Raw genomic sequence first — 25685 nt, 5'->3', positions numbered from 1 at the left:
TTTTCCTGTAGTTGTTCTTCAAGCGTATTGCACACCAGCAGCACCACGAAATGGTGCTGTGCTGCTCTTCTCTGTATTGTCCATGTTTGGGTACTATGTAGTAGCTCTTGCATGGCACTGTAGTTTAAAAAAAAGAAAAAAAAATGCAAAACAAAACCAAAAAGCAACCTGAAGACAAATGGGGATTGGCAAAATCTGAGGCCAGAATTAGTCAGACCATGAACGCTTAGGGTTTCAAGCAGACATCTTAATGGGTACAGCTATAAAAACTCATTTAGAAAAATGACGTAAGCCGAATGTATGCAGATTATAACTTGAGGTTCTCGATGTAATGGTCATACTTCTTGGAAGATACTAAGTCAAGGCTTTGTGTAGTTAGGGCGTAAGTGGAGATGTGCAAAAAAAAAAAAAAAGTGCCCGTAAGAAGGCACGGGAGGGGTGTGTGTGTGTCTTTCTTTGCAGTGTGGGTCTGACTTATGGAAAAAAATAACAAGCCTGCTGGCACACCTTTCCCAAGGAGAGGTTGAGGTGGAGGATAAGTTTTCCTCTGTGCTGGGATTCCCTGGCTGGGAGGCCATGCCAAGCTGACGAAGTCATTACTTCTGTCTCTTCCTTTTTCCTCTTTGTAGGTTTGCAGTTGCAACACCAGAGGAGCTAGCAGTCAACAATGACGACTGTGCCATTTGTTGGGACTCCATGCAATCCGCACGTAAACTGCCTTGCGGCCATCTCTTCCACAGGTGCGTTTCTGGGGTGGGGGAAGGTGTGCCTGACTGTAGAAGGGGAGGGATTGAAAGTTACAGCAGGGTAACAATTACAGAGCTATCAGCCAAGCTGTGGATGCTTTCCCACCGAGTGGTCTTGGTCTGCTTCTAATAACAGAGTACAAGTTGTGTTCACTTGACTCATTTTCATGTTTGAGTTGCTTCACTTGGTGCATTTTGTTTCCCCCCAAACTAAGAGCATGCGTCTTGCCAGCTGATGGGTTAGTGTTGCCTTATGGTGTCTCAGCTGCAAGTCTGTACCCTGCCTTGCTGTGTAACTGCTTGGTAAAGCGTGCTCTTTCCCCCTTTACTTCATCCTATGCATCACCTCTTCCGTGAGAGTATGTTGCTTTTCAGATGAGGGAGAAAAATTGCAGTTGGATTCTTAAATACCTTTCAGATATCAGCTTGAAAGAGAAGAAAATGGGGAATATTTTTATACAGTGCATCCTTGCACGGTGATGGGCCCCCCAGGAGGGTTGTGGAGGCCAGGTCTGACTGTCTGATTTCATGGGAGGATGAGTCTGTCAGGGCTGTAACAGAGGTTAATCACATTAGCTGAGGAGGTCCCTCAAGCAGCTGGTGGTTGGAACTGGGAGGCTCTTGGCCAAAGGATCTGTCTGTATACTGGTTTTTACACTCACTCAATAGTGAGTAGTAGCAGATGCTTGTGTAGACAATGTGCTGAGCTAGATGTGATTTTGTTTTTTTCTTAGATCTTTTGTAGTAGTGCTTACATTTTCATGCTTGTACTTAAAAATGAAAGGAGATGCGGGGATAGAGTCAGGAGTTTCTGAAGTGCCATGTGGTTAACATGCATGGCCAGTTAAATTGTCCCTGCGGTGTCGTATGAGCAAGTTCTGTGCTGCAAATAGCTTTTTATTTTTCTGGTAACTGTCAAACCAGAGGTTATAATCTGTGTGCTAATTTGTTGTCATTTATGACAAACTTTGCCATAAATATTTATCTGTGTTCCAAGAAGTCTCTAATGAGATAATGTGCCTCTGTAGCAGAAACTCCTCTTCCAATGCTGCTGAATCATATGAATATTTAATCACCTACTGAGCACTTGAGAAGCCCAGGGTCTTCTCTTTGGAAAGTTATCTTCTCTGTATCTAAAAGGATCCTTTTGTGTGTGTGTGTGTGTGTTTTTTTTTTTTTTAAGCTAAGTTACACTTAACTTCCTTAGTGCATTTAGGGAAGGAACGTGTTACAGTGGATGACTTACACTTGCATATAAAAGCAGTTGTAAATAATCGCTCTATTTACAACCCAAGAATGGTTTCTCTCCTCATAAAAGCCTGGTGATTTTGCCAACAGGCTGAACATTTTGTCCATTCTCAGTTACATGGGATTTTTTTCATAGCCATTTATTTTGAGTAGAAGAGAAGGTGGCGGGGAAGATTCACATTGCTGAGATCAACTTTGTGCCTAAATATTAAGGGACTGTGATGGGAGCAGGTGTCTAAATCTTTTAGGCTCTGTTGGAACCTTCTCCTTTTACCTTTTAAGAAGCAGTTGGCTCTGACATGTTGCCAGCCTTGGCCTCTTGTTAGTCATCCTTCTGCTGAGGTGTTCTAGGTGCCTGAGTCCCTCTGCCTGTGCGGAACGAAATGGGTATAAGCTCGGCTGGCTTGCTGCAAGCCTTAGGGCTTGGTGCTGATGCAGGCTGGTGGGGTCATGTCCATTCCAGCATCTCGGTGCTTGAGCCGTGGAGCAGCAGCAGCGTGGTGGTAGCTTGTGTCCCTCTGGGTGTCTCACAGGTGACCTGTTGCCTACAGCTCTCACAGAGGTTTGAGTTGGCTCTGTGCAGGGTGGTTTTGCTGCAGTCATGGAGATGAAGCTGGACAGCATCGGCAGTGCTGACATGCTGCCTGTGCTGATGGAAGCTGGTAGATTTTTACTATAGTGTTTCGGTTGTTTCTGGGAAACCCGTCGCTATAAATTCTGAACACTGTGTATCCCCCCGTTTAAATATGATGGAAGACACTTCGGCAATATGTCTGTACGTTACAGCTTCAGGAATTGTGTGGAGTGCTTGTATCCTTGGTGTTGCTGTAGTCCCACAGCTGGGGACTTGCTCTGTCAGCCCAAACCTGTGATCTGTGTCTTTACTCTGCAAATACACAATTTGGGAAACAGGCTTATTTAACCTTTTTGCATGTCTCTACCTTTCTAAAGTGTTTTGAGTGCTTCTGCTGGAGAGAAGCCCACCCTGCAAGCGTGAAGTATGTGTTGTCATACTGAGATCTGCTCAGTTCTTCCGTACTGAAAATTCGGTTTAACTTGACAACAGATACCTCTGGTGGGTCAAATCCATCTGAATCAAAAGGCAGGCACAGCTCTAAGTGTTTAAACCTCCATTTCAAACACTTCTCACTTTCTGCCAGACAACAAATGTTCCGAGTTAAGTAAGCATTGCAGTGACACAGCACTCATCAGCATTAATAAATCTCTTTAGAGAGTTCCCAGAGTGGTACTCGCTTTGGTGGTGGTTTGGGTATTGATTTTTTTTTCTAAGAGATATTTGAAAAACTTTGGAGGTGCCATTGCCTCATCACACTGGCAGGACTGCTGTGAAAATGAGTCAGTATATATTCAGTATTTGTCCAGTTTCTGTCCTTTTTCACTTGGGGATGGTGAGAGAAGAGAAATGCTTTGTTTCCCCTTCCAGGCAAAACTTGCTTGTTCAGAGCTAGAGGGGCAACAGACTTGGAGAGTGTTTTAAGTTTGTGATAAATCTGCATGCTTGTTTATAAAAGTGAACACTTGGAGTATTTTCAGCTGAAAAAAGCGAGAAACCTGTGCCAGAGTTATCGGGGGCTCATCAAGTGTACCTCTCAAATTATCTCCAAGCAGCCCTTGTGTTGATGTTCTGTACAGGATGTGCTGCAGCTGCTTGATGTACTCGTGATACTGATGTCTTGGAAAAACGCTGCAAGCTCACCATATTATTACTATTTTCCGATCAGCTCATGCCTGCGGTCCTGGCTGGAACAAGACACGTCTTGCCCCACCTGCAGAATGTCTCTTAATATCACTGACAACCATCATGTGAGGGAGAATCGCCAAAGGGAAAATCTGCATGAGAACTTGGTCCCCGTGGCGGTAGCAGAAGGCAGACCACGCTTGAACCAGCACAATCACTTCTTCCACTTTGACGGTGAGCTAAGCAGGTTTGACATCGGATTTTGTTGCCCAAATAAACGAAGGGAACAGCCTTCTCTAGAAGGGCATTCTGTCTGTGCTTCAGCTGAAACTGAAACCGTGCTTCTGCTTGCATTTGTCAGACACGTATGTGTTTGTTACGGGCCTTTTGCAAGAGCTCAGATGTGTGTTTCTGAGGTGGTCCAGAGCTACAGAGATTTCCTGAAAGACTTTGTACAAGTGCTCCCTTTTTCTTGATTTGTCGTGCTTAGCAGCTGTAATACTGGCATTTATTCATTGCGTGCCATGTTGATGAGCAGAACGAGAAATTCATGTGTCTGTCTTTTTTTACCCAGTGGCAGTTAATCAGTGACAAAGTGGAAACAAACCTCTGGTGCAGTCTAAAAGTTGATCTTTCCCCTATTCCCTAGCTAATGTGAGGTTGTCAAAAGTCCGTTTGCCACTGAATTTACAAGAGACTTGCAATGCTGGGTTAGGTGCAGAAGCTTGTTCTTGGAATCTCGTAACCAGAACAGCTCTCTACATGTGTTTTTTTCAGTGGTGTGTTATAAGTACTCACAAAGCAGATATGATTTCAGACCATGACGAGTTCCGTGTGTGCCGACAAACTTGTTCTGAAAGAGACATTTTCCATTACTTATCTTCCAGATTATTTTATAGTTTTGGTATCAGTGTGTGCTTGTCATCCACAGCTTCCCACATTTTTGATGGCAGTTGTGTTGTTTCTCAGTAGGTTTCACTAGTGCAAATACTCAGCTTTGGGCTCTGTCCTGGTGGAGCTCGCAGGATGCAGCTGAGATGCTGCAGACTTACGTAGCGACCCGTTCTTTGTTTGTGCTGGTTTTGCAACCTTTGGAGCTTGCGGGAGGAGAATAACGGGCAGAGAAGGGTCAGACATTTCTGGGTACACTGAGACTGGCTGATAGCTTCTTGCATGGCTCCCACTTCTGGGTTGCTTTAAGACTCCAAAAGATATTTGTATTTCAAGTACTACTCTGTTTTTTTGACAGCTGTCCTCCCCAGTGCTCTCCTGTGGCTTGGAGACCTGCAAAATTACTGTGCAGGCAGAAGTGGCATGGAGCAAACCCTGTTTATTTAAATAGAAACACAGGAGGAGGAGGGTGCTGGCCATGTGCCCTACGCTGTTGAGCCTCAGCACACGCTCGCAGCAGTCACTTTGCTCAGTTACTCCGTGTAGTTGTAGTAATACTTTCACAGTGATGCCAGCCACATAGAGCTGACCCATTTTGGGACCAGATGCAGCCTTTTTAGAAGCTGTCCTGTTCTTAGTAAAACTTCTGGAGTTATAAATGTATTCCAGAACTGAATTTGGCTCTGGATTATTTTAATTTTCCGTTTAATGGGAACATTAAAACAAGAAAACAAGGTTGTGTTGTTTTCTTGATCCTCTTCTGTCCCTCAGATTGTTAAGCCACGATGACAGTGTGTTTGAAGAGAGTTACTGATTTATTCCAGCCATCTCCAGGTTTGGGAGAGCTTAGGGATGGATTGCACTGCAGAACTTTCCGTATGTACCTTATGGAAATGTGAAGACTTGTGCTAAATACATGTAGAAGTACTTTGCCTGCTGAGAACCTCGTATCCTTGCTTGACTTTCTTGGTGGTTTCTTCCTCTCAGGCTCTCGAATTGCAAGCTGGCTGCCCAGTTTTTCAGTGGAAGTGATGCATACTACGCACATCCTCGGTATCGCACAAGCCAGCAACTCCCAGCTTAATGCTATGGTATGACTGCTTTAACAGTTTGCACCTCGGCCTTCCTCTTTGTGTTGCGGGGGGGAAGGAGGTAGATGGAGAACCTAAGGGGGAGGAAGTCAAAACAGTGTTTAGGTGCTACGGGAAAGCTGTTTTTTTGAGACGAGCTTTGTTTTAGTGAAGTTAGGGATGTATGTTGATTGGAATGTTGAATCAACGCAGATTGATTCACAGCAGGTCTGGAGGCAGGTAAATGAGGGAGAAAAATAACATACACTTTCTGTGTAGACAGGCAGAATTTCTCTCAGCTTGCTTAGTGCAACTTTAGCTTTTTTTCTTATCTTCACTTACAACTCGGAGTAGCAACGGCTGTGAGTCTGTAGAGAATTTAGCTGTTGGTCAAGTGGTGACTAGTCAAACCCATTCTATGGCTTTTGATTTTATTTTTTTTAAAGTGTTTGTTTTTAATAGCACTAAGCTCCAAGATAGCTCTTTGTGTTTGAGTGTCTTGTCAGCATGAGACGGGGGTCTCTAGCACAGTCAGTTCTTGCTGATTCACGATGATAGTAGGAGTGTTGAGGGTGACGTGCCAGGTCTGTTGACCATACATAAACACTCTGATGTGTTACAAAAAGAGAAGGATACAGCCTCACGGAACACACTTAGTTCAGAAGTGCTGTTTCCTTTGAGTTCTTAAAGCTAGTGTGTGCTGTAGCACCTTAATAAACGTTCGGAGGTATCTGATCTCTCCCATAGCCTTCACTATGGGATATCACAGGATATGGCCCCAATTTTTAGGGGGTTTGTGGTAGGGCAGGCAGGGAGCAGTAAGGTGTTGGCAGTTGATTTACTAGCACAATATTCAGGAGCTCTCCATCTCAGGTCAGTTTGGTGTTTCTTTTACTGGACACAGTGACATCAGTGGGCTTCATTAAAGATGAGTAATAATTCCTTAGCCTTGTGTATTATTAGAAGTACATTATCAACTTACATTAAAATGCCTGCTTTAATGGAAAGGCCCAAGTTAGCAAACTGTTGAAGTGTTACACATTTTTAATATAAAATAAGTGAAATTCTCCTTTGCGTTACTGAATAAAAACCTAGGGAAGTGTTTCGAGGGAAGGGCCTGAGGCTGAAATGCTAAATCAGTGTTTTGGTCACACGCTAGTACAACGGAGAGTTAGGTTTGCTGTAGTTGCTTGTGTTTGAACTCACCGTCAGCTGGTCCATAGTTTTTGCTTTGCTCTCAAAACTCCTTCCACCCTTGCTTTCTTGTTGTTCTCATTCCCCCCCTCCCGAAACGTTCAGCATTAGTTAAAGTATGGATTTTAATATTTAATGATGTCTAGCTGTTAGACTCTAAAAGCATATTACTTATCTGCCCTCTTATCTATTTAATTTGCGTATTATTTAAGTAACTTGAAATTCAATAGTAACAGTTCCCTGACAGCTCAGTTTAGTTTAGTTGAGCTTTCAGACCCTATTAAACTGGTTTGTAGGTAGGGTAGCTGGAGAGAGTAGGTTATTAAAATTTTTTCCACTTGTCCTTAACAGTACCATTTTGGAACCCATCTGGGACAAAGAAAAATGATTTTTTTTTTCCCTCGGTGTAGATCTAACTTTCAGTCACTTGTGAATTTTGTATAGATCTGTATTAAAAAGGCTGTCATAAAAAGAGGTTTGGGAAGCTTTTGAAGCCTTTGTGCATCTACAAGCGCTGTTCAGGAACCTAAATTTTCAGGACCATGTGGCGTGTCTACAGGAGTTGCAGTTTTGCTGTTGGCTTCAACAAAGTGTTGCCCTATAAGTCAATGCCAGAATGGTTTTTCTTTCTTGTTTTCCTTTCTGTGTGTTAGTTATTGTAACGTAACCAGCATCTTTGAGCTGTTCATTTTTAAAAAATCTCTTTCTCTTGAGATACTCACCGGCTAACACTTACTTACTGCTGATTCTGACTGTGTAAACCTTGCTTTCTGCAGGCCCATCAGATTCAGGACATGTTCCCTCAGGTTCCTTACCACGTAGTTCTGCAGGATTTGCAGATCACTCGTTCTGTAGAGATCACCACTGACAACATCCTAGAGGGACGCATCCAGGTGCCTTTCCCCACACAGGTAAGTCATAAGACTGTGCACCTAAAATGCCTGGCTGCCTTAGCGCAGAACTGAGCCTGTTAATGAGTCTCGCCAAGTGAGGGGAACCAGGCAGGCTGAAGCCCTGCTGAATCCAGCTTAGCTCAATGCAATATTAAACTTCAGATTTTACTTGTGGGAAGATGTTGCAATCGGAAGCACCAAACCCGTTTTGGCAGTTTAGTGTATGTTGTGTCTCCGTGTTGCAACATCTGACTGGATTGGAATGTCTCACGGTGGTGCGTGTTGAGGAACTCATCTGTTCCTTGCTGTGGCCCTTTGAAGGCCTTTTAATGTATTTATTAGGATGGGTCTTGGGTGTGATTTAGCATTATCCATTTGTAATAGAGGTGCCCTGGTTTCAGCTGGGATAAAGTTAATTTTCTTCCCGGTAGCTGGTGTAGTGCTGTGTTTTGGGTTTAGGATGTGAATAACGTTGGTGATACACTGATGGCTGAGTCGTTGCTGAGCAGTGCTTACACCAAGTTCAGGACTTCTCAGCTTGTCGTGCTGCCCTGCCAGTGAGTAGGCTGGGTGACACACAGCTGACCCCAGGCTGGCCAAAGGGCTGTTCCATACCATGTAACGTCGTGCTCAGGACATAAATTAGGGGGAAAGCTGGCTGGGGGCAGCTGCTTGGGAGCTGGCTGGGCATCGGCCGCTTGGTGGTGAGCAATTGTTTTCCATTGGCATCACTTGTTTTGCTTGGGTTTTACTTCTCTCTCTTTGTTATTTTCCTTTTCATTACAATTTATTACTGCTGTTGGTGGTGGTTTATTTCATTTATTGCATTATTCTAATCTCAGCCTGTGAGTTTTCTTGCTTTAACCCTTTCAGTTCTCTCCCCTGTCCCACTGTGGGGGAGCGAGCCAGCGGCTGTGTGGGCCTTAGTTGCTGGCTGGGGTTAGATCATGGCATCAGGGTATTTTCTTTATGAAGGAAAGTCAGAGTCTATCACCCGTGCCCTATAGCTTGGCCCTGATTGATGTGATTGGACTGCAGGATGCGCGAGGTGCTTGCCTGTACAGTCTCAAACACATTATGTAGTGAAAAAACATCAGGATTTGTTTTCTCTTCATTTAGTCTCTGTGAATGCGGTATATTTGGTTGTGTACCAAAGATATATTGAAAATGTCCTAGCGAGGCTAGAGACAAATATTTGCTCGCTTAAAGAGGCTCTTCTCAGTCTTGTGCAGAGCCTTTAGAACGTTTCCAGTTGATTTCTCTGCTGACAGATAATTGAATTGTACCACTAAGGAAGGTTTTCTGCAAAGAAAGGAGTTGGCAAGATGATGCCTTGTTCTTAATTAGTGATAGCAGATTTCAGTCAAGCAGTCTGGGGACCATGTTTCTGTTAATAAGCATATTGAATTCTGGTGCTGTGCACATCAGATAATACTGTTATGCGGAGTCTGCTTGTGGGGAAGCAGAGAGAATTCTCTTTCAACGCAGTGCATTCTGTTTATTGCTAAGTTATCTGTTTCTAAATTGAACATAACGCGTGACGTTGCAGAGGGCAGAGTTTGAATGTGTTCGAAGAACTCGTTTTTGTTTTGCCATTTCACATGCTGTATTAAACCCATGATGTTTGCATTTCAGCGTGCGGATACCATTAGACCTGCATCAAACAATTCTGTGGAACGGCATAGTAGTGATCAGGAGGATACCGAAACTGTCACCCAGGTAATTTGCATAAAAAGCACAAGTAGAAGCTGCATGCACAGGTAAGTGCGCTTGGTTCGGTGCCAGGTCGGGTTGGCGGCAGCCCTTCCTTGTGTTTCACACCAGAACTAACGCTGTCCGGCAACTGAAGTAAGGCTTCAGCATGGTGCTGCTGTAAAGAGTTATCTGTGTGCTTTTCTTTTTCCTCCGTGAAGAAAAGTGCTCTCAAGCGATAGAACAGAAAAAGCCTGTGTCTCTGGTCACGTCTGGTCAGGCCCATGCCCATCTGTGGAGCATGAAGAGCAGGATGCATTGCTCTTCCCCTTCCTCTTCCCATTCCCATTCTGTACGTCTCCAGACATTTCCCTTAAAATGAGTAAATGAGTAGTATTTGTCTTCTGGGTATAAGAATTCTTTTGTGTTCTGGAGGAAGCACTTGGAGACGTGGGGAGCTTTGGTGTGAATGGGATGGGATACAAACAGGACCAAGACATAACAGCCCTTGTACATCTAAAGCGCGATAATGGGTTTTGCTGTTCTTCACTAAGGGCTTTACTGAACAGCACGTGCTAGCTAAATTGTGGCAGGCAGAAAAAAAAATAGCCTGCAAGCAGAGTAAGATCTCATTCCACTTTTGTTTTCTGTGACTGTAGTAGCAAAATCGTGAAGGTTTCTGTTTATAAACCTCCGTTTCTTCTGGCTTAGAGGAAATATGTGAGGTGTGTGACTTTCTGCCTCTGCAGCCTTTAATAACCGGAACAGCCAACCCACTGCCGACCTGAAACTGAACTGGGGCAGTTCCCTCGTCCGCTGGTTGTAGGACAGAAGAGACTTTCATTTGGTTTGATACGCAGCTGAGGCTGAAGAAGGGGTGATGGGGGTTGGTACAGATGTTTGATAAGGGCCTGGGGTAGGAGGTGCAGAACGGCAGGAGTGAGTGTCTTGGTCTTGTTCTAGCAGCTCTAACTTTTTGTGTTAACTTGAAGGTTTTGGTGGCATTTTCCTGTTCTTTAGGAGTAATAATTCCCTTTCTACAAACGGTATCTAACTATTATCCTTAACTTGGTACCGATTTCAAATCCCACTTTGAAGGATTGTGTTGCTGTTCACCTTCCTTTCTTTCTGCCTGGCACTCTGTGTGTCTCTGTCCTTCCTTCTACAGAACCTGAAAAACCTGGGAGTGGTGTTCATACGTCATGTTGTTGAGCACGTGCTCTCTAATAATTAGTGACATCATCTTGCTTTGAATTACAGCTGAGCACTTATCTCAAATGATGTGTTTTAGCTGGAACAAATGGTGGTTTGGATGGAGGATGTATTTTTGTTTTGTAGCATAGCACAGGGATGGCCTGCAGGTATGTGAACAGTTGGGAATTTCCTGCAGCTGAGGGGCTGGCGATGGCTGTGGAGGGGGGAATGAACTGGTGGCCTCTGCACGGGTTTTCCTGGGCGGATATTTACTGTGCCAGATGGGATTTGTAGGCAGAGGCTGAAGCAGGAGACTGAGACTGCCATGCTGGAGGGAAACCTGCTGGTGGGCAGTGGTATGAAAGCTCCGGTTGCTGCTGTCCTCCTCCTGCTCTGTAAATGCTTTGTGCATTTAGTACTCACTTAGGCTGGCTTCAGGCAAGCTGATCACCCTTGTTACGCAGCCACAGAGATCTGCCTCCTTGCTGCTGACAGTGTTTCTGTTGTGGAGAGAAGACTTGGGAGCCTAGGGATGCCCCTTCCCTAGGAAACTCCCGTCACTTTTATGTCTCTGGGATTCTGAGTTCAGTTTTTAACTCAGTACCTGGTGTACTGTAGATGTTCTCTTTCTCCTTGCCAGAACAATATGTTGCTGTAGTCAGTCAAACTTGTCTGTGTGGAAAGGTCTAGCTGCTGCAGCAGGTTGCACTTGATTTCTAAGAAGCTTTTTAAATGCAAGTGGGAAGCAACTCATCATCTCCGGGTAAGACTTGAATTTCCAAATAGTGGAGAGATGGAACTTGGCACCGTATGATACAGCTCCTGAGAGAGGCCATGGCAACTCCAGTTGCTTTGTGCTGCAGCCTTTAAGTTTTACAGGCTTTCCATCTCTTTTTCTTCTGGTTTTTTTTTTTTTTTTTTTTTAAATCAACATAGCCACTGGGAATCTTCGTAGGTCTCCAGCAGAAAGTGGTGAGCCCGTTGGGCTTCTGCTTGTTGGAAATAACACTTTTAGGGGAGCTGACATGTTCAAATCAAAGCACCCTTCCTCATGAGGAGTGTCAGTTTTTCTCTGTGCCGTGTATCATACTATTACTTAATTCTGTCTAGAATTCCAAGGTCTTAAGATAGAGATAATGACTGATTGATTGATTGATTCCCCCCCCCCCCCCAATATAGCTTATGGTTTTGGGGTGTCAGTGCTGACATAGAGTGTAAGGGTAGTTGAGAGACATCTCTGAGCAGTGTCATGGTCTAAATTGTGTTAAAAGTTTGGGAGATAATCGTAGAATCATAGAAAGAAACAGAAAGAATCATAAAAAGAGAAGAATAATAAATAGAAGGGATCATAAAAATCATAATGCTGTAAACATTGACAGCTTCAAACAGTTCTGGCCTGTATGGTTAGCAAGATGCTGGCACATGCTTTTCTCCAGCTGTGCATTGAAATGCTAATGCTTCCAGCATCGTGCATAATGCTCTCCACGCTCACTCTCCATCGCTTGCTCTCCATCACTAGCCTGTCTGCCCTCTCTCCCCTCTTTTCTGACTCTCTTGCTCCCTGTAAGAACAGATCCCAGAGCAGCTACAGCTACTTTCTGCAAGCTTGTATTTACATGTGTGAAAATACATTTAAAGATTATAATTTCGGGGTCTTTTTGTGTGTTTCTTTATGTTTCTGTAATCCCGAGTGGAGATCGGGTAGGACTGCTCAGACCTAAGTAGTGAGCTCTTGTTAGAAGGCTGAATCATACCTGGGGCAGCTCTTGTGTCATGTGTCCTTCCCTTGAGAATCCAGCTTATTGTTGTTGCTTAAGTACTTGGTGGCTCCATTTGGAGACACTTCTGAGGCATCCCATGGCTTCCATGAAGCTAACTCTTTCTCTCTTGGGGCCTGAAGGAGGAGGAGTTTCTGCAGTGTGTAAGTTCCTGCATCCTGCATCAAAAAAAAGGAGATTTGCTGTCATGCTGAGGCTTGTCGTAACCTTTACTGCAATTAGTTTTGATATTTTTATCTCTAAAACCTCCTCAGCAACCACTCTCGTGCTCAGATAGAGTGATGGGCTTTGGGTATTGATTTTTGTGTCTTTGTAACATTACAAAAAAAACCCTAAACCTCAGGTGAGCTAGCTTGCATCTTCTGAAACGAATGATCCAACAGGAATAAAAAAAAAAAAAAAAAAGTATTTTCTGAACATTAACTATGATGATGCCCTCCCTCTCTGCTTTACCCAGCAGAGCTTCTCTTTTCCGTGTCCACCTGGTAGTAACGGGCAGCAAGCAGTCGGGTTGCTCCCTACCTGTTCCTCTGGATCTGCCGAGGTTGTCTTGGCCCCGCATACAATCCATGGGATCACGCTGTGGAGCTCTCACGTCCCCCTCTGGGATGTGGCGTTGCTTTGAGGCAGTCCCAAGGGCACCCGCCACCTGACCCCAGCGCAGCGGTGTGTGCGGGACGGGGAGCCCTTCGGTACATCCCAGCGTGCCGGGGGTTTGGCTGAAATAGGCTGAGCACGTGTACTCGTGTCTGAGGCTGCCGTGCTTGTGCTGCTCTGGCTCGAGCCCCGGCATTCCTGCTGGGGTCGCCTGGGTGATGGGAAGGGACATTTGCCTCGGTTCTCTCTCTCTGAAGGCGTCGTGTCGGGGAGGTGGCATTACCGGTACGTCTCTAGGGCTTTGGAATGACTCAACGTGTTTTGCACGTCACCCGCTGAAACCCGTGCCTTGCCCGCTGCGGTGCTCTGAGCCCGGGCTGCTGGACCGCGAGCGGCCGTGCCCCCGCGGCGCCCATGTAACGGCCACCCAGGCTGCCGTGGTGGCAGCGCCAAAGTCCCCAAACAAGGGGGTGGGAGCTGCCTTGGCTAACGCCTCTCTGGTGCATCCCGCCTGAGTAATCCTCTGCGATACCAAACGAGGGCTAAACCTTTAAGCCCTTCCTTGAGGTGATTTGTTTCTTGACACTACCCCGCTTAGTAACATCGTGCTTTTCTGTCGTGGAGCTGATCTGATCGTGTAGGACAGGATGCAATCAGGATATGCTGTTTCACCTACGCTGGTTCATCAGCGTCATCGTTCATCAGCTCAATTTTCGTGTTAGCCTTGTCGGCCACTTGTCAAGGGTGAAGAGATGCTCTGTGCCGGGCTGCCGGCTTCTTTTATTGACACACCGTGCTTGGGACAGCTGCCAGCCCTGCTCCCGCAGTCCAAATACACGATAATTTGTGTGCTGCAGAACCCGGTGAACCGAAGCCTCGTAAATTCCCTTCTCAAGCACACATCCTCTTTGCAAATAAGTTTGCTGTTCTTTCCTTAGTATATGGATTTCTGCTTTTTCTGCTCTTTAGCGTTGTGTTGCTTGTCAAGTCAGCTGCGGGATCTGACTATTTCAAGTGCCCCATTTTCAGAGAGCATTAATTATGGGTAATGAATGTTTATCTTTGAGATTACTTTCAAGCATGGCACAAAAGATACAGTGTTACAGAATACAGGCTCTTTGAACACGCCTTGAAATAGCTTTGTTCAGTATTTTGGCTGGGGGTTTCAAAGGAGCCCAGGGGAATTGGGTACAGCAGGTGAGAGTCTGGTTTCTTCCAGTGCCTCAGAAAATGTCAGTTCTCGTAGCTTGTCGATTTGACACAAAGAAGCCATGTTAGCCAATTTTGCAAGGACTTAGGACTTTTTTTTCCCTTTTCTCTTAGACTGGGAGAGTGCCGCTTGAACTCAATTCGAGACTGGAAGAAATGGTGGAATCCAGCGAAATGGAAGCAGAGCCTGGTGAAGCAGAAGATTTTGAGGCCAGGGGAAGCCGCTTTTCAAAGTCAGCTGATGAAAGGCAGCGTATGTTGGTTCAGCGGAAGGAAGACTTGTTGCAGCAAGCTCGAAAGTACGTTCCGCTTGGTTGTAGTCCCTCGGAATGGGTTTCAAATAGATTATATCCATGAGAGCTTGGGCTGATGCAAGAAGTAGTAAGAGGAATGGACGCATCTGCTACAGCAGGCTCAGGGTGCTGCTTTAAGACAACCATTGCTGATCAGCCCAGCTCTGAAATAGCGTCATGTGTCCCAACATGTACACAGCTTCCTAAGTGCTTGATGCAAAGCTCTTTGAAATCCGAAGATGATTTCTCCAGCTTCAATGGGCTTCAGGCTGAGCCTGTAATAAGTGAGAACACGTTGCTTGTGCCGAGTCCTCTAGTAATCTCCAGTTTGTCCCCTGGCATAGGTGTCAGCCCTCGCTGCCTGTGCTGTTACAGCTGAAATTAATCAGGCACCACTCTTTCCAAATACCGAGCAAATGTCTTAAGCACAAAGCAGCACAGAGCTGACAGATGACCACCTATAAAGCACGCCAGAGGAGCTCGTGACCAGCAAGTCAACACCTCTGAAGAGAGTGATGAACTTGTAACACTTTCTTTAACCCAACTAGTAATAGGTGTTACAGGGAGAGTTTAACTTTTTTTATGTACAGCAAAAAGTCATGTTGGTGAACTTCACTAGCATCCAGTTGCTGATTAAAAAGAGCAAAAACCCCCACGTTAGTGGTATAGAGAAAACTCCAGCATTTGTAACAAGTGTTGTCCCTTCTGTTATATCACAGGGAGGCTACTGAAAGGGTCTACAAAAACTGCACTGAGTTATGTGTCCTTTGGTGTTACCAGCCTACCTGTGCTCTTTTTTTCCTCCCACACTGAAATGCCTTCATATAAATAACTGGGGGTGTGACACCTTTTACGAGTTTGTCTATAAATAGGCTTGGTCCTATGATAATTGTTCCTTGATGTTTGAAAAATGTCATTTAGGGAGACAAAAGTGGTTTTGATTTTCTGGTTTACTGCTTCCCTTGCTATATTGAAGAGCTGTGGAATTGCAAACCAATATATTTTGTCCCCAAGCGTAAAAATTCTTTGGGATGTTAACTCTGGCAGCTGCTTCCTTGTATTTTTGCCTTACCTTATACTTTGCAGCCCTAGTGGTCGTTCTGTCAAAGGCTTCCTCGTTGTCATCAGGCTGTAGGCGCTGCCAGGGTCTTACAAGTGGCGGAATAACAAGAACGGAGAGATTCAGTAGCTCACCTGCAGTCTCAGTGAACTGCTCTGAGTGTCCCGACCTTTAGAACTGGCTCCTTCCCACAGGCACAAGGATCTTGCACAAAAATGAAGAGCTTCTGCCAACTCTGCAAAGTCTATTGTAGTTTATACAGGCCTTTCTTTTGTTTTGCAGTACGTAGCTTGTGTGTGCTTTGGCCGAGGTGTTTTCCTGCTCTTGGTGTGCCTTGCAAGGCTCCCTGGTTTTGTGGGTGTACCAGCGAAGTATTTTCCAGAGCCGTAATGCAGTGGGCTCTGCTCACTCATCTTTTCCTTTTTCCTCTTGCAGGCGTTACTTAAACAAAACCTCTGACGAGGAGCTGACCACAGAGCAGCCCTCTCCTCTGCCCGAGGGAGCGTCCGCCGATCCCGTCACCCTGCGTCGCAGGATGCTGGCTGCTGCCGCCGAACGGAGGCTTCAGATGCAGCAAAACTCTTAGTGCTTGTTGCCCCTCCTTCCTCCTCGTTAGCAATGTTGAATAAATGAATTAAATACAAAACCCCCTGCGCTTTCTATACCAGCAGGAAAGTGTCTCTTCAGAGTTCAGCTGGCTGTGCTGCCGAGTGAGCTGGCTGCCTCTCTGCTGTATAAAGCATGTGGTCTAATAATGTTTGGACAGCTGACAAATTAACCTTTTTTGTAATCTTTTCTATGTGACGTCGACCCCCTCCACAAACAAAAGGCGATTTCTAAACCACAGGCCTGATTTCTGCAGCTAGCGTGAGGCGTTGGGCCAACTGCACAGCAGAGGCTGGGGAAGGCGTGTTCCGAATTAGCAGCTGTGGGTGCAGGCACTGGCATGTTCAGCTCCAGAGCGGGGCGAGTTGGTCCAAGAGGAAAGACAGCTTGTAGAAATTTCCAGCAAACGCTGTGTTAGATAAGCAGGCGCCCGCTCTTCGGTCCCTTGCTGGTGTCGACGGTGCAGGCTGTCACAGAGGGTGGCTCGAAGGGCTGGGGAGGCATCGCTGAAGGCCGGCCGTTGGGCTGGAGGGAAGCTGCCTGGCTACGTAACGCGGAAAAACCAGAATCCGTGAATTGTGCAGCGAAGCACCGACGCGCGTCGATTCCAGCGTACGGTAGTTTGTCGGCTGTTGCTGGGCTCTCCCGCGCTGGCAGACCTCCGGCTCTGTTCGCTCCCCAGCGCCGCGCTGTTTTCCTTTGCCTTTTGTGGCCAGAAACAAGCGAGGAACGGGGAATCGAGCGAAGAAGTGGGGCGCCAGGCGAGGTTACGGCCTCCGCTGTCCCGTGTCACTGTAAGCCAAGGGAGCGCGATAGAGGGACCTGCCTGTTGTGGACTCCAGAGCAACTCGGATGGGACTTCGTGGAGATAGCTCTGCTATCTTGCTTTTTATTTCATTTTTAACCCCACAACTTCACCGTGCATTTATGCAGAAAGACTGGAGGAACTGGGGCAGCTGGACCTGGGACCGGCTGCTGCCCAACTTGCTAACCTCTGATTTTTCTTAAGAACTTCTGACACGAGATCCACTTGGAGCCGCCGCCGCCCCTAGCTTGCATAGTTGAATTTTACACGGCAGTGACTTAATTTTTAGACTTCTGAAGAGTGAGTTCTAGTATCACTGTCCTTTAGAAGGAGCCCAGTATTATCTAGAATTGTTGGTAACTTTTTTTACTGTTGGTTTTTAGATATTTGAAGGTGAATTTAATGAGAGGAATTGCATCGATGTTTAGGTGAAAATAATTTATTTCAATAAAACTCTTTGGGAAGCCTTACCTTGCAATGCTATTAGTAAACCTCAAAGAATTTTTTTGAGATCTTTGGTTTTGCTCAGAGCACAGCTGTTTCGTTTTTATTGTTTTAAAAAACAAACAAACAAAACCCCACAAAAATAAAATCTTGGTCAGTGTTGGAAATTGTTTGGATGTTTCTGTAGCGTGTTCGGTTTGTAAATGTAGCACTTGCACTTTGGTCCCCTTTGGTTCCCCTTCGCTGTCGCGATGAGGGGGAGCGCAGCTGCCTGGTGCTGGCTCTAGCTATGTTTTCCCGAGCCCGGGGCTTGCAGACCAGTAGTTGCTCCTGGAATTCGGTCGTGCTGTGAATGTGGAAATGGAAGAGGAACGGTGTCTCAAGGGACAGTGAAAATAAAGTGGGGTTTTGGACTGCTGGGCAGCAAGTGGAGGGGGCGAGAGCTGCCGTGCACGTGAACGGCACAGCCTGCGGGTGGGCAAGAGCAAAGTGGATGTAGCTCAGAGAGGGGAGAGGAGGGAACCACAGAGACCCTCGTCGGGGTGGGGTGGGGGGTGTTTCTTTGAGTTCCCCCCTTGCCGCGTTCCTGGGGGCTCGGCTGCGTGAGGATGCGTTTTGTGCACGGTGACGGGAGGTGACCCCAGCTGCATCGCGGCCCGAGCTTTGGGCTTGCAAGGTCTCCGTCGCCTTGCAGCATCGTGTCCAGCCGTCCCGGGCCGCCAGCGCGGTGCCCTGCGGAGGTTCCTTCCCCCGATCCGGCACAAGAGCCCCTGGTTCCTGGCACAAGCCACCTCTGCCAGGCTCCGGGGCTCTGTGAGCCGCACGACGTCGGGGCCACCCCCAATTTTACCACTTAGAGAAAAACCTACCTGGGAAGGTAACGGCAAAGCAGCTCTGCCCGTGCGGCCCCTGCTGCGGAACGCCATCCCTCGCCCAGCAGCGGGCAGCGGGGAGGGAGCAGGTGCCGTGGCCCATCCTGGGCATCCCCTGGCCCAAGCCCCTGCAACCGCTCGGGCGGCAAGAGACGAGCCCAGGGGTGCCCAGCCAGGGAGGCTCCTGGCGCTGGACCCCCAGGGCTGGGTATGTGTCAGAGCCTCTCGGGCTATTCTTAATGGTCTTTTCTCCTCCTCGTGGTGGATTCCCGACCTCTGCCCGGCTGCGTTGTGCTCCCTGGGGAGTGGGCCCTGGGCAGCCGCTGGATGGCAACCTTGCCTGCGGCACCGCTGCAGAGTGACCTCCTTGAGGGATGAGAGGCTGGTTTGTGCAGGGCGCATGGACCAGAGGTGGCTTCCCTGGAAAGGGAGGTCACCCCAGGAGAAGCCCGATTGACTTCCCCAGTGCCACCAGGAGCTGCTCCCGGACGGCTGTGAACAGCAGGAACCTTGGAGAAGCCGCGTGGGTCGGGAGCTGCTGCTGCGTGATGGAGCATCTTTTCCAGCCAGCTGGGCTGGGGGTGCCTGGGTGGCCGGCACAAAGCTGAGCTGGGGGGCCCGGCTGCTGGGGTGACCTTCCCTGCGGCTCCGGCACCGGCTTGGCTGGTGGGTCCTGGGCTCCGGTGGGCTTTGGGAGCGCTCCTGTGGCTTGGGAGGGGACGGCGAGTGCTGGCCCGGGGGCTCGGGCTGTGCCAAGGGACAACGGGCTCTCCGTGTCCCACCTGTCGCCACTGTGCCCGATGCCGCCGTGTGCCAGGGCTGGGATGGAGGTGAAAAAAACCCTAAATTGCAGAAAAAAAGGAAAAAACCCAAACAACCCCCAAACTGTGAGAAAAAAACAAAATGTGCAAAAACCCCCCAGCCCCCAAACCCAAACACCCCCTGAATTGCTCCTGGGGAGAAAGATGCAGCTTTCCTGGGAGAACCTTCCTGGGGGAAAAACTCACACGTTGTGGGGTTCCTGGCGTTGCCACAAAACAAAGGGCTCACCCTGACGACTGTCTTTGCGTTCCCAAAAGAAATAAAAATATTTTCTCGCCTGGGGAGTTTTGTTGGAAAGCAACCTGAGCCACCTGCACAGCACCTTCCCAGGATTTACCCCCCAGCCTTAGCTCATACCGGCAGCAAACCCCCCAAAAAGGTGATTTTTTTAGTATTGTTTCTGGCAGGCGCGGGGGGAAAGAAGCAGGCGGAGGCGCGGGAGGGGAGAGCCCGGGATACAGACAAACATTCTCTTTATTGAGCTACACATGAATTTTTCCATTAGTCAGAGAAAGAGATTGGCAGTGTGTAATATATCACAGAAACCTCACTGATTGGTAATAGAAAGGCTTAGAAAGACCTGGCGCTTTATATATATATATATATATAATATTTTTTTTATTTTTTATTTTTTTTTAGTTTCTTCTTTATTTATTCATTTTCTTTTGAACAGGTGTGACTGCTCTTCTTCAGCAAAGGTAACTCGTAAAAGTGAAACCGTGAAGACGTCTGGTTACTAATCAAAGTAGAAATGACGAAGGATTGGTCATGAAAACGGTGGCTTCAATGTAAACACTACATTCGATTTTTGTTTTTTTTTTTTTAATTATTTTTTGTGGTTTTGTGTGTGTTTTTTAAAATTTTTAAATCATTTTCATTCTTGCTTTTTTTTTCAAAGTTTGTTTTTTAAGGTTTTTTTTCTTTTTTTTCTTTTTTTTCTTTTTTTCAGCACAAACATCCCCACATGAGAGAGAAAAAACACCATTCACTAAAAGGGAGAGAGGACTGGGGCAGGTGGCAGGGTGGGGGGGGGCGCAGAGAAAAAAGCAGCACAAAAAAGCATTCACTGGAAAGAGTTAAAAATTAATAAAACCCAAAGGAAAAAAATAATTACCCTAAACAAAAAATAAAATTAAATAAAATATACCTATGTATAACCCTCCCCGCCGCCCCGCGGGCCCCCAGGGGGTGGGGGGCAGCCGAGCTGTGCTTTTGGGTCTGGAGCTGGAGTGAGGTGGAGCTGGGAGCTGTTAAACCAGGAGGGGTGGAAAAATGGGGGGAAACTCGCTGGCTCCTGGCTCCTGAGTGGGGGCTTCGGCCTGGAGCTGGCTGGGAACGCGACCCCCCCCCCGACCCCCAACCCCCAGCGGGGGGCCGCTGGAGGATGCTCCCACCGCAGCCTTCCTCCCCGAACAGCTGGGCTGGGAAACGGGAAAAGATCTTCTTCTTCATCTTGTTCCCCTCTTTAGCTACGGCACGTGGCTGGGGGGGGGGGGGGGGGAGTTTTGAATTTTTCCTCCTCCTTTTCTTTCTTTTTTTTTTTTTTTTTAAATGTATCTTTTATTTTCTCGAGCCAGCGGCTCACCTGGGCTGGGGGCAGGTGGGGGTAGCCCAGCCTTCCCCGTGCTGGAAATAAAAATAATTAATTATTATAATAATAACAATAATTTAAAAAAAAGCCAACCCACAATAATTAATTACAATAATAATAATAATAATTAAAAAATAAAACCCCACAGTCAAATAACTCACAAGAGCACTGGCCACGGCGGGGACACGGGCAGGATCCGGCCCCGCTTGTGCCGTGGGGAGACCCCGGGGTGCCCCCCCGCCCCCCAGCCGGGTACCGCTGCCCCACGGGGGGATGCCCGGGCACTGCCAGGGTGGGGGGCCAGGCAGAGCCCCCCCAGGCCCCGGGGCTTCTCCCCGAGCTGTGACACCGTGGGACAGTGCCATGGGGGGCTGGAGCCTGCCAGGGGGACGGGGGCTGCCCACAGCTCCTTCAGACAAACTAAAAAGGTGGGTGTGGATTTTTTTTTATATATATATATACGTATATATATAATTTTTCCTTATGCCTTTTTATTTACCAACTTGCATGACTATGATTACGATTTTTTTTCCTCTCATTCAATCTGTTTTTTTTCATTTTGTTTCGCTTTTTTTTTTTCCCCGCGCGCGCGCGTGTGTGTGTGTGTGTCTGTGTGTGGTTGCGTTGGTTTTTTTTTTTATTTTCTTTTTTTTTTGTTTGTTTTGTTTTGTTTGGGTTTTTTGTTTTGTTTTGTTTGTTTGTTTCTTTTCTCTCCTGGCACCGGGACCGCCACCGAAGAAGTCGCTGTGCGCTGCGGGGTCAGTACAAGCCGCAGCCCCGCAGGTTGTTGGCAATGATGATGTCGGTGACGGCGTCAAATACCACCTGGATGTTGTTCGTGTCTGTGGCGCACGTCATGTGGCAGTAAATCTCCTTGTTGGGGGAGCGGTTTTTGCTTTCAAATTGTGCTTGGATGTAGGCGGCCGCGTCCTCGTAGGTGTTGGGACCTGTGGGCAGAGGTGGGGCAGGGGGACAGAGCGGGGGGCATCAGGACCGTGGGCCACTATCCTCCCGCCTGCAACGCGTCCCTCGCTGCTTACAAAACGCTTTGTTTTTAAAAAAAAAATTAGGTAAAATCTATTTATTTTCAGTTTTTACCCTCCGGTTCACCCCTCAGCAGGGTCCATTTACCCCTTTCCCCCCTCCATCTCCCTTCTCCCCCCGGCCACCCTTTGCCACCCCATCCTGCCCCATTTCCCCCCTCTTTTCCCCCAAATCGCAGAGCACCTGGGCTCCATCAGGGGGCCCTCCCTCCCCAGGTGTCGCTGCTTTGCCCTCTCCGCCCACTCCCCTTTTTCCCCCCCAGGGAAGGGCTGCAGCTCCCACCTGCGCCCGAGGGATGCTCCTCCGAGGGATGCTCCTCCCGGCATCACCGGTGAGTCCCCATGGCGCATCCCAGCAGCGCCCACCCCAGGGGAGCGCGGGGGTCTGGAGAAAGGCCGGGGGGGCCTCGGTGCCCCCCCGGCCAGGCAGAGGGAGGGATGGCTAGGAGGGCCAGAGGGTTAGTGGCCACTCCAACATCACCTGTGGGTGCTGGCTGTGCCTGCTTCGTGGGGCTGAGCCCCCCTGTGCCACTGGGGCGATGCCTCAGTGGGGGTCTCCCGCTGGGCTCTGGAATGCAGGGGGGGCAGGAGCTGCCTGGGGATGTCGTTCCCTGTTCGCTCAGCCGACCAGGGCGGTTTGCTTTTGTAAGGCAGCTGGAGTGGGGCCAGATGTTTGAGCCGAAAAATGCACATTATTGCATTAAGCCGCTTACGGCAGTGAGAGTGGCTGCACCGGCCCCTCGCGGGAAGCCACAAAGCCTGAATTACGCCCCTGAAATCGCCTTTGGGAGAGCTGTTATTATCTGGAGACTTATTTTCCTTTTCCAGCTCACCGGTTCCCCTTCTTCCCAATGCAGCCGGTGGCTGAAGGAGAGGGGAGGTGGTCCGGTGGCACCAGGCTGCCCCCCTCCCAGGGGTAGCCAGGATGGGCTGGAGGGGTTGGTATCCACATGAGATAGTTTGGGACGTTCCACCAGGTGGCTGAGGAAAAAAAAAGTACTGCTGCTTTCACGATGGAGAAGCCTCAAAACCTCGGGTGGAAATGCCAGTGCGCTTCCGCTGTTGGGGAGCGGGTGCTGTTGGGCTGGGGGACCTCCTCGTCCCCAGGGTCTGGCATCCAGGGTGGATGTGCTCTGGGTGAAATCATTCAGACACGTTTCAGCATCTGTAGGCTGGAGCCTCTGAATCTCAACTGATTCTTTTTTTTTTCCCTTGGAGAATTCAGAAGGGGTAGCTATTCTTACCCCATTTTCTCGGTTTTTCTTCTTTTTCCCCCGAGCTACATTGGTTTCACATAAAAACATACGATTCTGGTGTGGTTTCCCAGATTTCTGCTGTAAAGGGCTCTTCCCTTCCCCAGCTGTGCCCCGTGCAAGGGCACTCCCGGCAGGATGCAAACGGGAGATGCAGCTTGGAGGAGCACGTGCCTGGACTCCTCTAGTGGGACCTTCTCAGGACCCATCAGCGAACGGGATGGCTCGAGCGGTGGGCAGTCGGCTCTCACCGAGGCTTCTGCTTTCCAGAGCTCCTGTGGCCAGACTCATTAAAGCTCATCTCCTTTTGTCTCAAATGGTCTTGGCCACCCCTGCGTCCCATCAGCTGGTCGCACACCTTGCCACAAGACTTGACATGACACAGGACACGGCCCCACCCCACCAGCGAGGTACCAGAGCTGTGCTGTGGCTCTCAGAGGTGGGCAGTGCTTTTGCTCCCCACCCCCCATGAAGGTGCTCTGTCCCCTCCACCCCCCTGCCCAGCTCTGGGGTGAGGTGCAGCCCCCCAGCCCTGGTGGCGCGCCGGTGGGCATCACGCGGGGCTGCACCATGTCAGCCCCATCCCATACCTGTGTATTCGGGGAAGCAGATGGTCAGAGGCGATTTCTTGATCTTCTCGGCAAATAGGTCTTTCTTGTTGAGGAAGAGAATGATGGAGGTATCGATGAAGAATTTGTTGTTACAGATGGAGTCGAAGAGCATGAGAGATTCGTGCATGCGGTTCTGCAGTGGGGAGCGCGGAGGGAGGAGAGAGAGAGAAAGGCAAAGAGAAGAGAGAGTTAGAGGAGAGGAGAATATTTTTCTGAATTGAAATGGTTAGAAAGCAAAAAAAAACCAACCAACAACCCAACAAACAACTCTTTAAAATCAGACAGTAATAAATGTGAGATGGTTACAAAGGTGGAGGAACCAGAGTTCTCTTGGCCTGGAGAAGGCAGGTGTGGGGGCTGCAGCTGCTGCCCTACCGTGTCCCTGTGGGGCGGCTCTGCAGGGCTGACACCCGGAGCATCAAGGAAGAGCAGGAGAAAAAAAATGTCATTTCCTCATCGTCTGCCGAACCAGAAGAGTGTGGAAGGGGCCTTGTGTCTCTTCAGGGGCTGGGCACCCCCGAAGCATCACTCGCAGAGCCAGAATAAAGGATGAGCAGCCAGCACCGGCCAGCAGCTGGGATGCACTGGGCATGGGGACTGGGAGGAGGGAGTTCTGCCCATCCTGGGGGTCCTACAGCCCCTCCTGAAGGGTGCTAGTGCTGTCGTGGTGAGACCAGTGCTGAGGGATTGCCCAGAGCCTGGGGCAGGTCCTGTCCCAGCTAGGCCCTTCTGCCCCTGGAAAAATCTTCAGCCCATCTTGGAAACACCACAGCGGTGGCCGGGTCACTGCTGAGAAACCGCGGCAGTGCTGGGGGGGAGCCAAGGCTGGTGCCGCCGTCAGCCCCACCACGCAGCCCCCTGAGCATCCCGGGTCCTGGGCTGATCCAGCCAGACGTCAAGCGTGGAAGGGCTCTACTAGGAGCATAAATCAAGGCAAATCTCTAAAAACTGCAATTTAAAAAAAAATTATAAATTTGTCCTTTCACAAGTGGACAAAAGCGATGGAAAGGCCTTTTTCCCCACGCTGCAGAGGTTGTTACCAGAAAGGAGCAGAGAGCGGACAGGAGGAGGAAGAGGAGGAGGAGGAGGCGGTGGGGCTGTCCTGCACAGAATCGGCTGGCGCAGGGCACCACCGAGCAGAGCATTTTCACTCCCCACTCGGGTGGCTGCGGGGTGTCTGTGCCTCGTGGTTAGCATGAAGGTGCTGCAGGGTAGGACAGATCCAGCTCTCCAGGAGCGCTCAAAAACTTCCTCCGTCATTAACGCGCTGTTCAGAACAAAGGGAAAGCTGCTCCGGGCTGCTCCACTGGTGGCTTTGGGTGGCACCTTAGGCAGCCCACGCACCTCTTCTGTTGCACGTACCCACCTCGTTTCCCACTCCAACTGGGGGAGGTTCTGCTGCAAAGCCAGGGCTCACAAGCCAGGGCAGCACCATGCCCTTCTCGGCAACGCTGTCCTAGGGCTGAGCCCCCCCGAGTCCTGGGGGGCTGCCCACACGGGGACCCCCAGCGATTGGGAGAAGCCTTGCGTGAAGCTGAGAGCAGCAGAGACGTGCTCGGGGCAGCGAGGGTGCTTGGCAGCTGGTGGGAAACCCTCCTGCAGCAAACATCCCCCCAGCCCCTTGTCTTGGAGGCGCAGCGGAGGGGGGGGGCTTCGGATTTGCTGAAGATTCATGAGAACGCACGTGTTTCCTAATGAAATGATGACCCAATTACACATTTTGGAGTTCTCCATGAATGTTTTATTAGTGAGTCATTTTATTAGCTACACTTCAACTGTAGCTTTTGCATGCAAAATTTAGCAGATGTCTGATTTCATCTTGAAAGGCTTTGAGATTACGCTGTGGGTTCCTTGACAAAGAGTAGCTGGGGATGGTAAGCAGTTGCTTTCCAAAGCTTCAGGACCTCATTTCAGCTTTTTTTTTTTTTTTTTTTTTTTAAAATAAATGTCAGCCTTATTCATGGGGACAACAGAAACCACCCTAAAAGGATGGAGCCCTTCTTGACTTGTGGCTGTTTACAAAAATACCAGGTCTTGAGATTTTCATGGAAAGTATCTGGGTGAGGTTTTTTCC

The 25685-nt window shown here is 48.5% G+C and overlaps 2 protein-coding genes across 2 annotated transcripts in view; one reads left to right on the top strand and one right to left on the bottom strand.

Annotated features, from left to right (window-relative positions):
- Positions 1 to 17550, top strand: part of AMFR (autocrine motility factor receptor) — a 30326-nt gene extending 12776 nt beyond the window's left edge. The window contains exons 8-14 of the mRNA XM_037409003.1: positions 630 to 740; positions 3737 to 3927; positions 5572 to 5675; positions 7625 to 7759; positions 9377 to 9460; positions 14326 to 14510; positions 16000 to 17550. Coding sequence (XP_037264900.1) covers positions 630 to 740; positions 3737 to 3927; positions 5572 to 5675; positions 7625 to 7759; positions 9377 to 9460; positions 14326 to 14510; positions 16000 to 16150 — 961 coding nt within the window. The 3' untranslated portion in view covers positions 16151 to 17550. The remainder of the gene's footprint in view (positions 1 to 629; positions 741 to 3736; positions 3928 to 5571; positions 5676 to 7624; positions 7760 to 9376; positions 9461 to 14325; positions 14511 to 15999) is intronic.
- Positions 17551 to 21369: 3819 nt separating this feature from the next.
- Positions 21370 to 25685, bottom strand: part of GNAO1 (G protein subunit alpha o1) — a 144760-nt gene continuing 140444 nt past the window's right edge. The window contains exons 7-8 of the mRNA XM_037409339.1: positions 23591 to 23744; positions 21370 to 21651 (exon numbers count right to left, since the gene is read on the bottom strand). Of these exons, the coding sequence (XP_037265236.1) occupies positions 21464 to 21651; positions 23591 to 23744 (342 nt within the window). The 3' untranslated portion in view covers positions 21370 to 21463. The remainder of the gene's footprint in view (positions 21652 to 23590; positions 23745 to 25685) is intronic.

The sequence above is a fragment of the Falco rusticolus genome, chromosome 15 (genome assembly GCF_015220075.1).
Source record: "Falco rusticolus isolate bFalRus1 chromosome 15, bFalRus1.pri, whole genome shotgun sequence".
Classification (NCBI taxonomy): domain Eukaryota; kingdom Metazoa; phylum Chordata; class Aves; order Falconiformes; family Falconidae; genus Falco; species Falco rusticolus.
The sequence above is the reverse complement of the archived record's forward strand: the minus strand, read 5'-3'. Positions and strand labels throughout refer to the sequence as shown.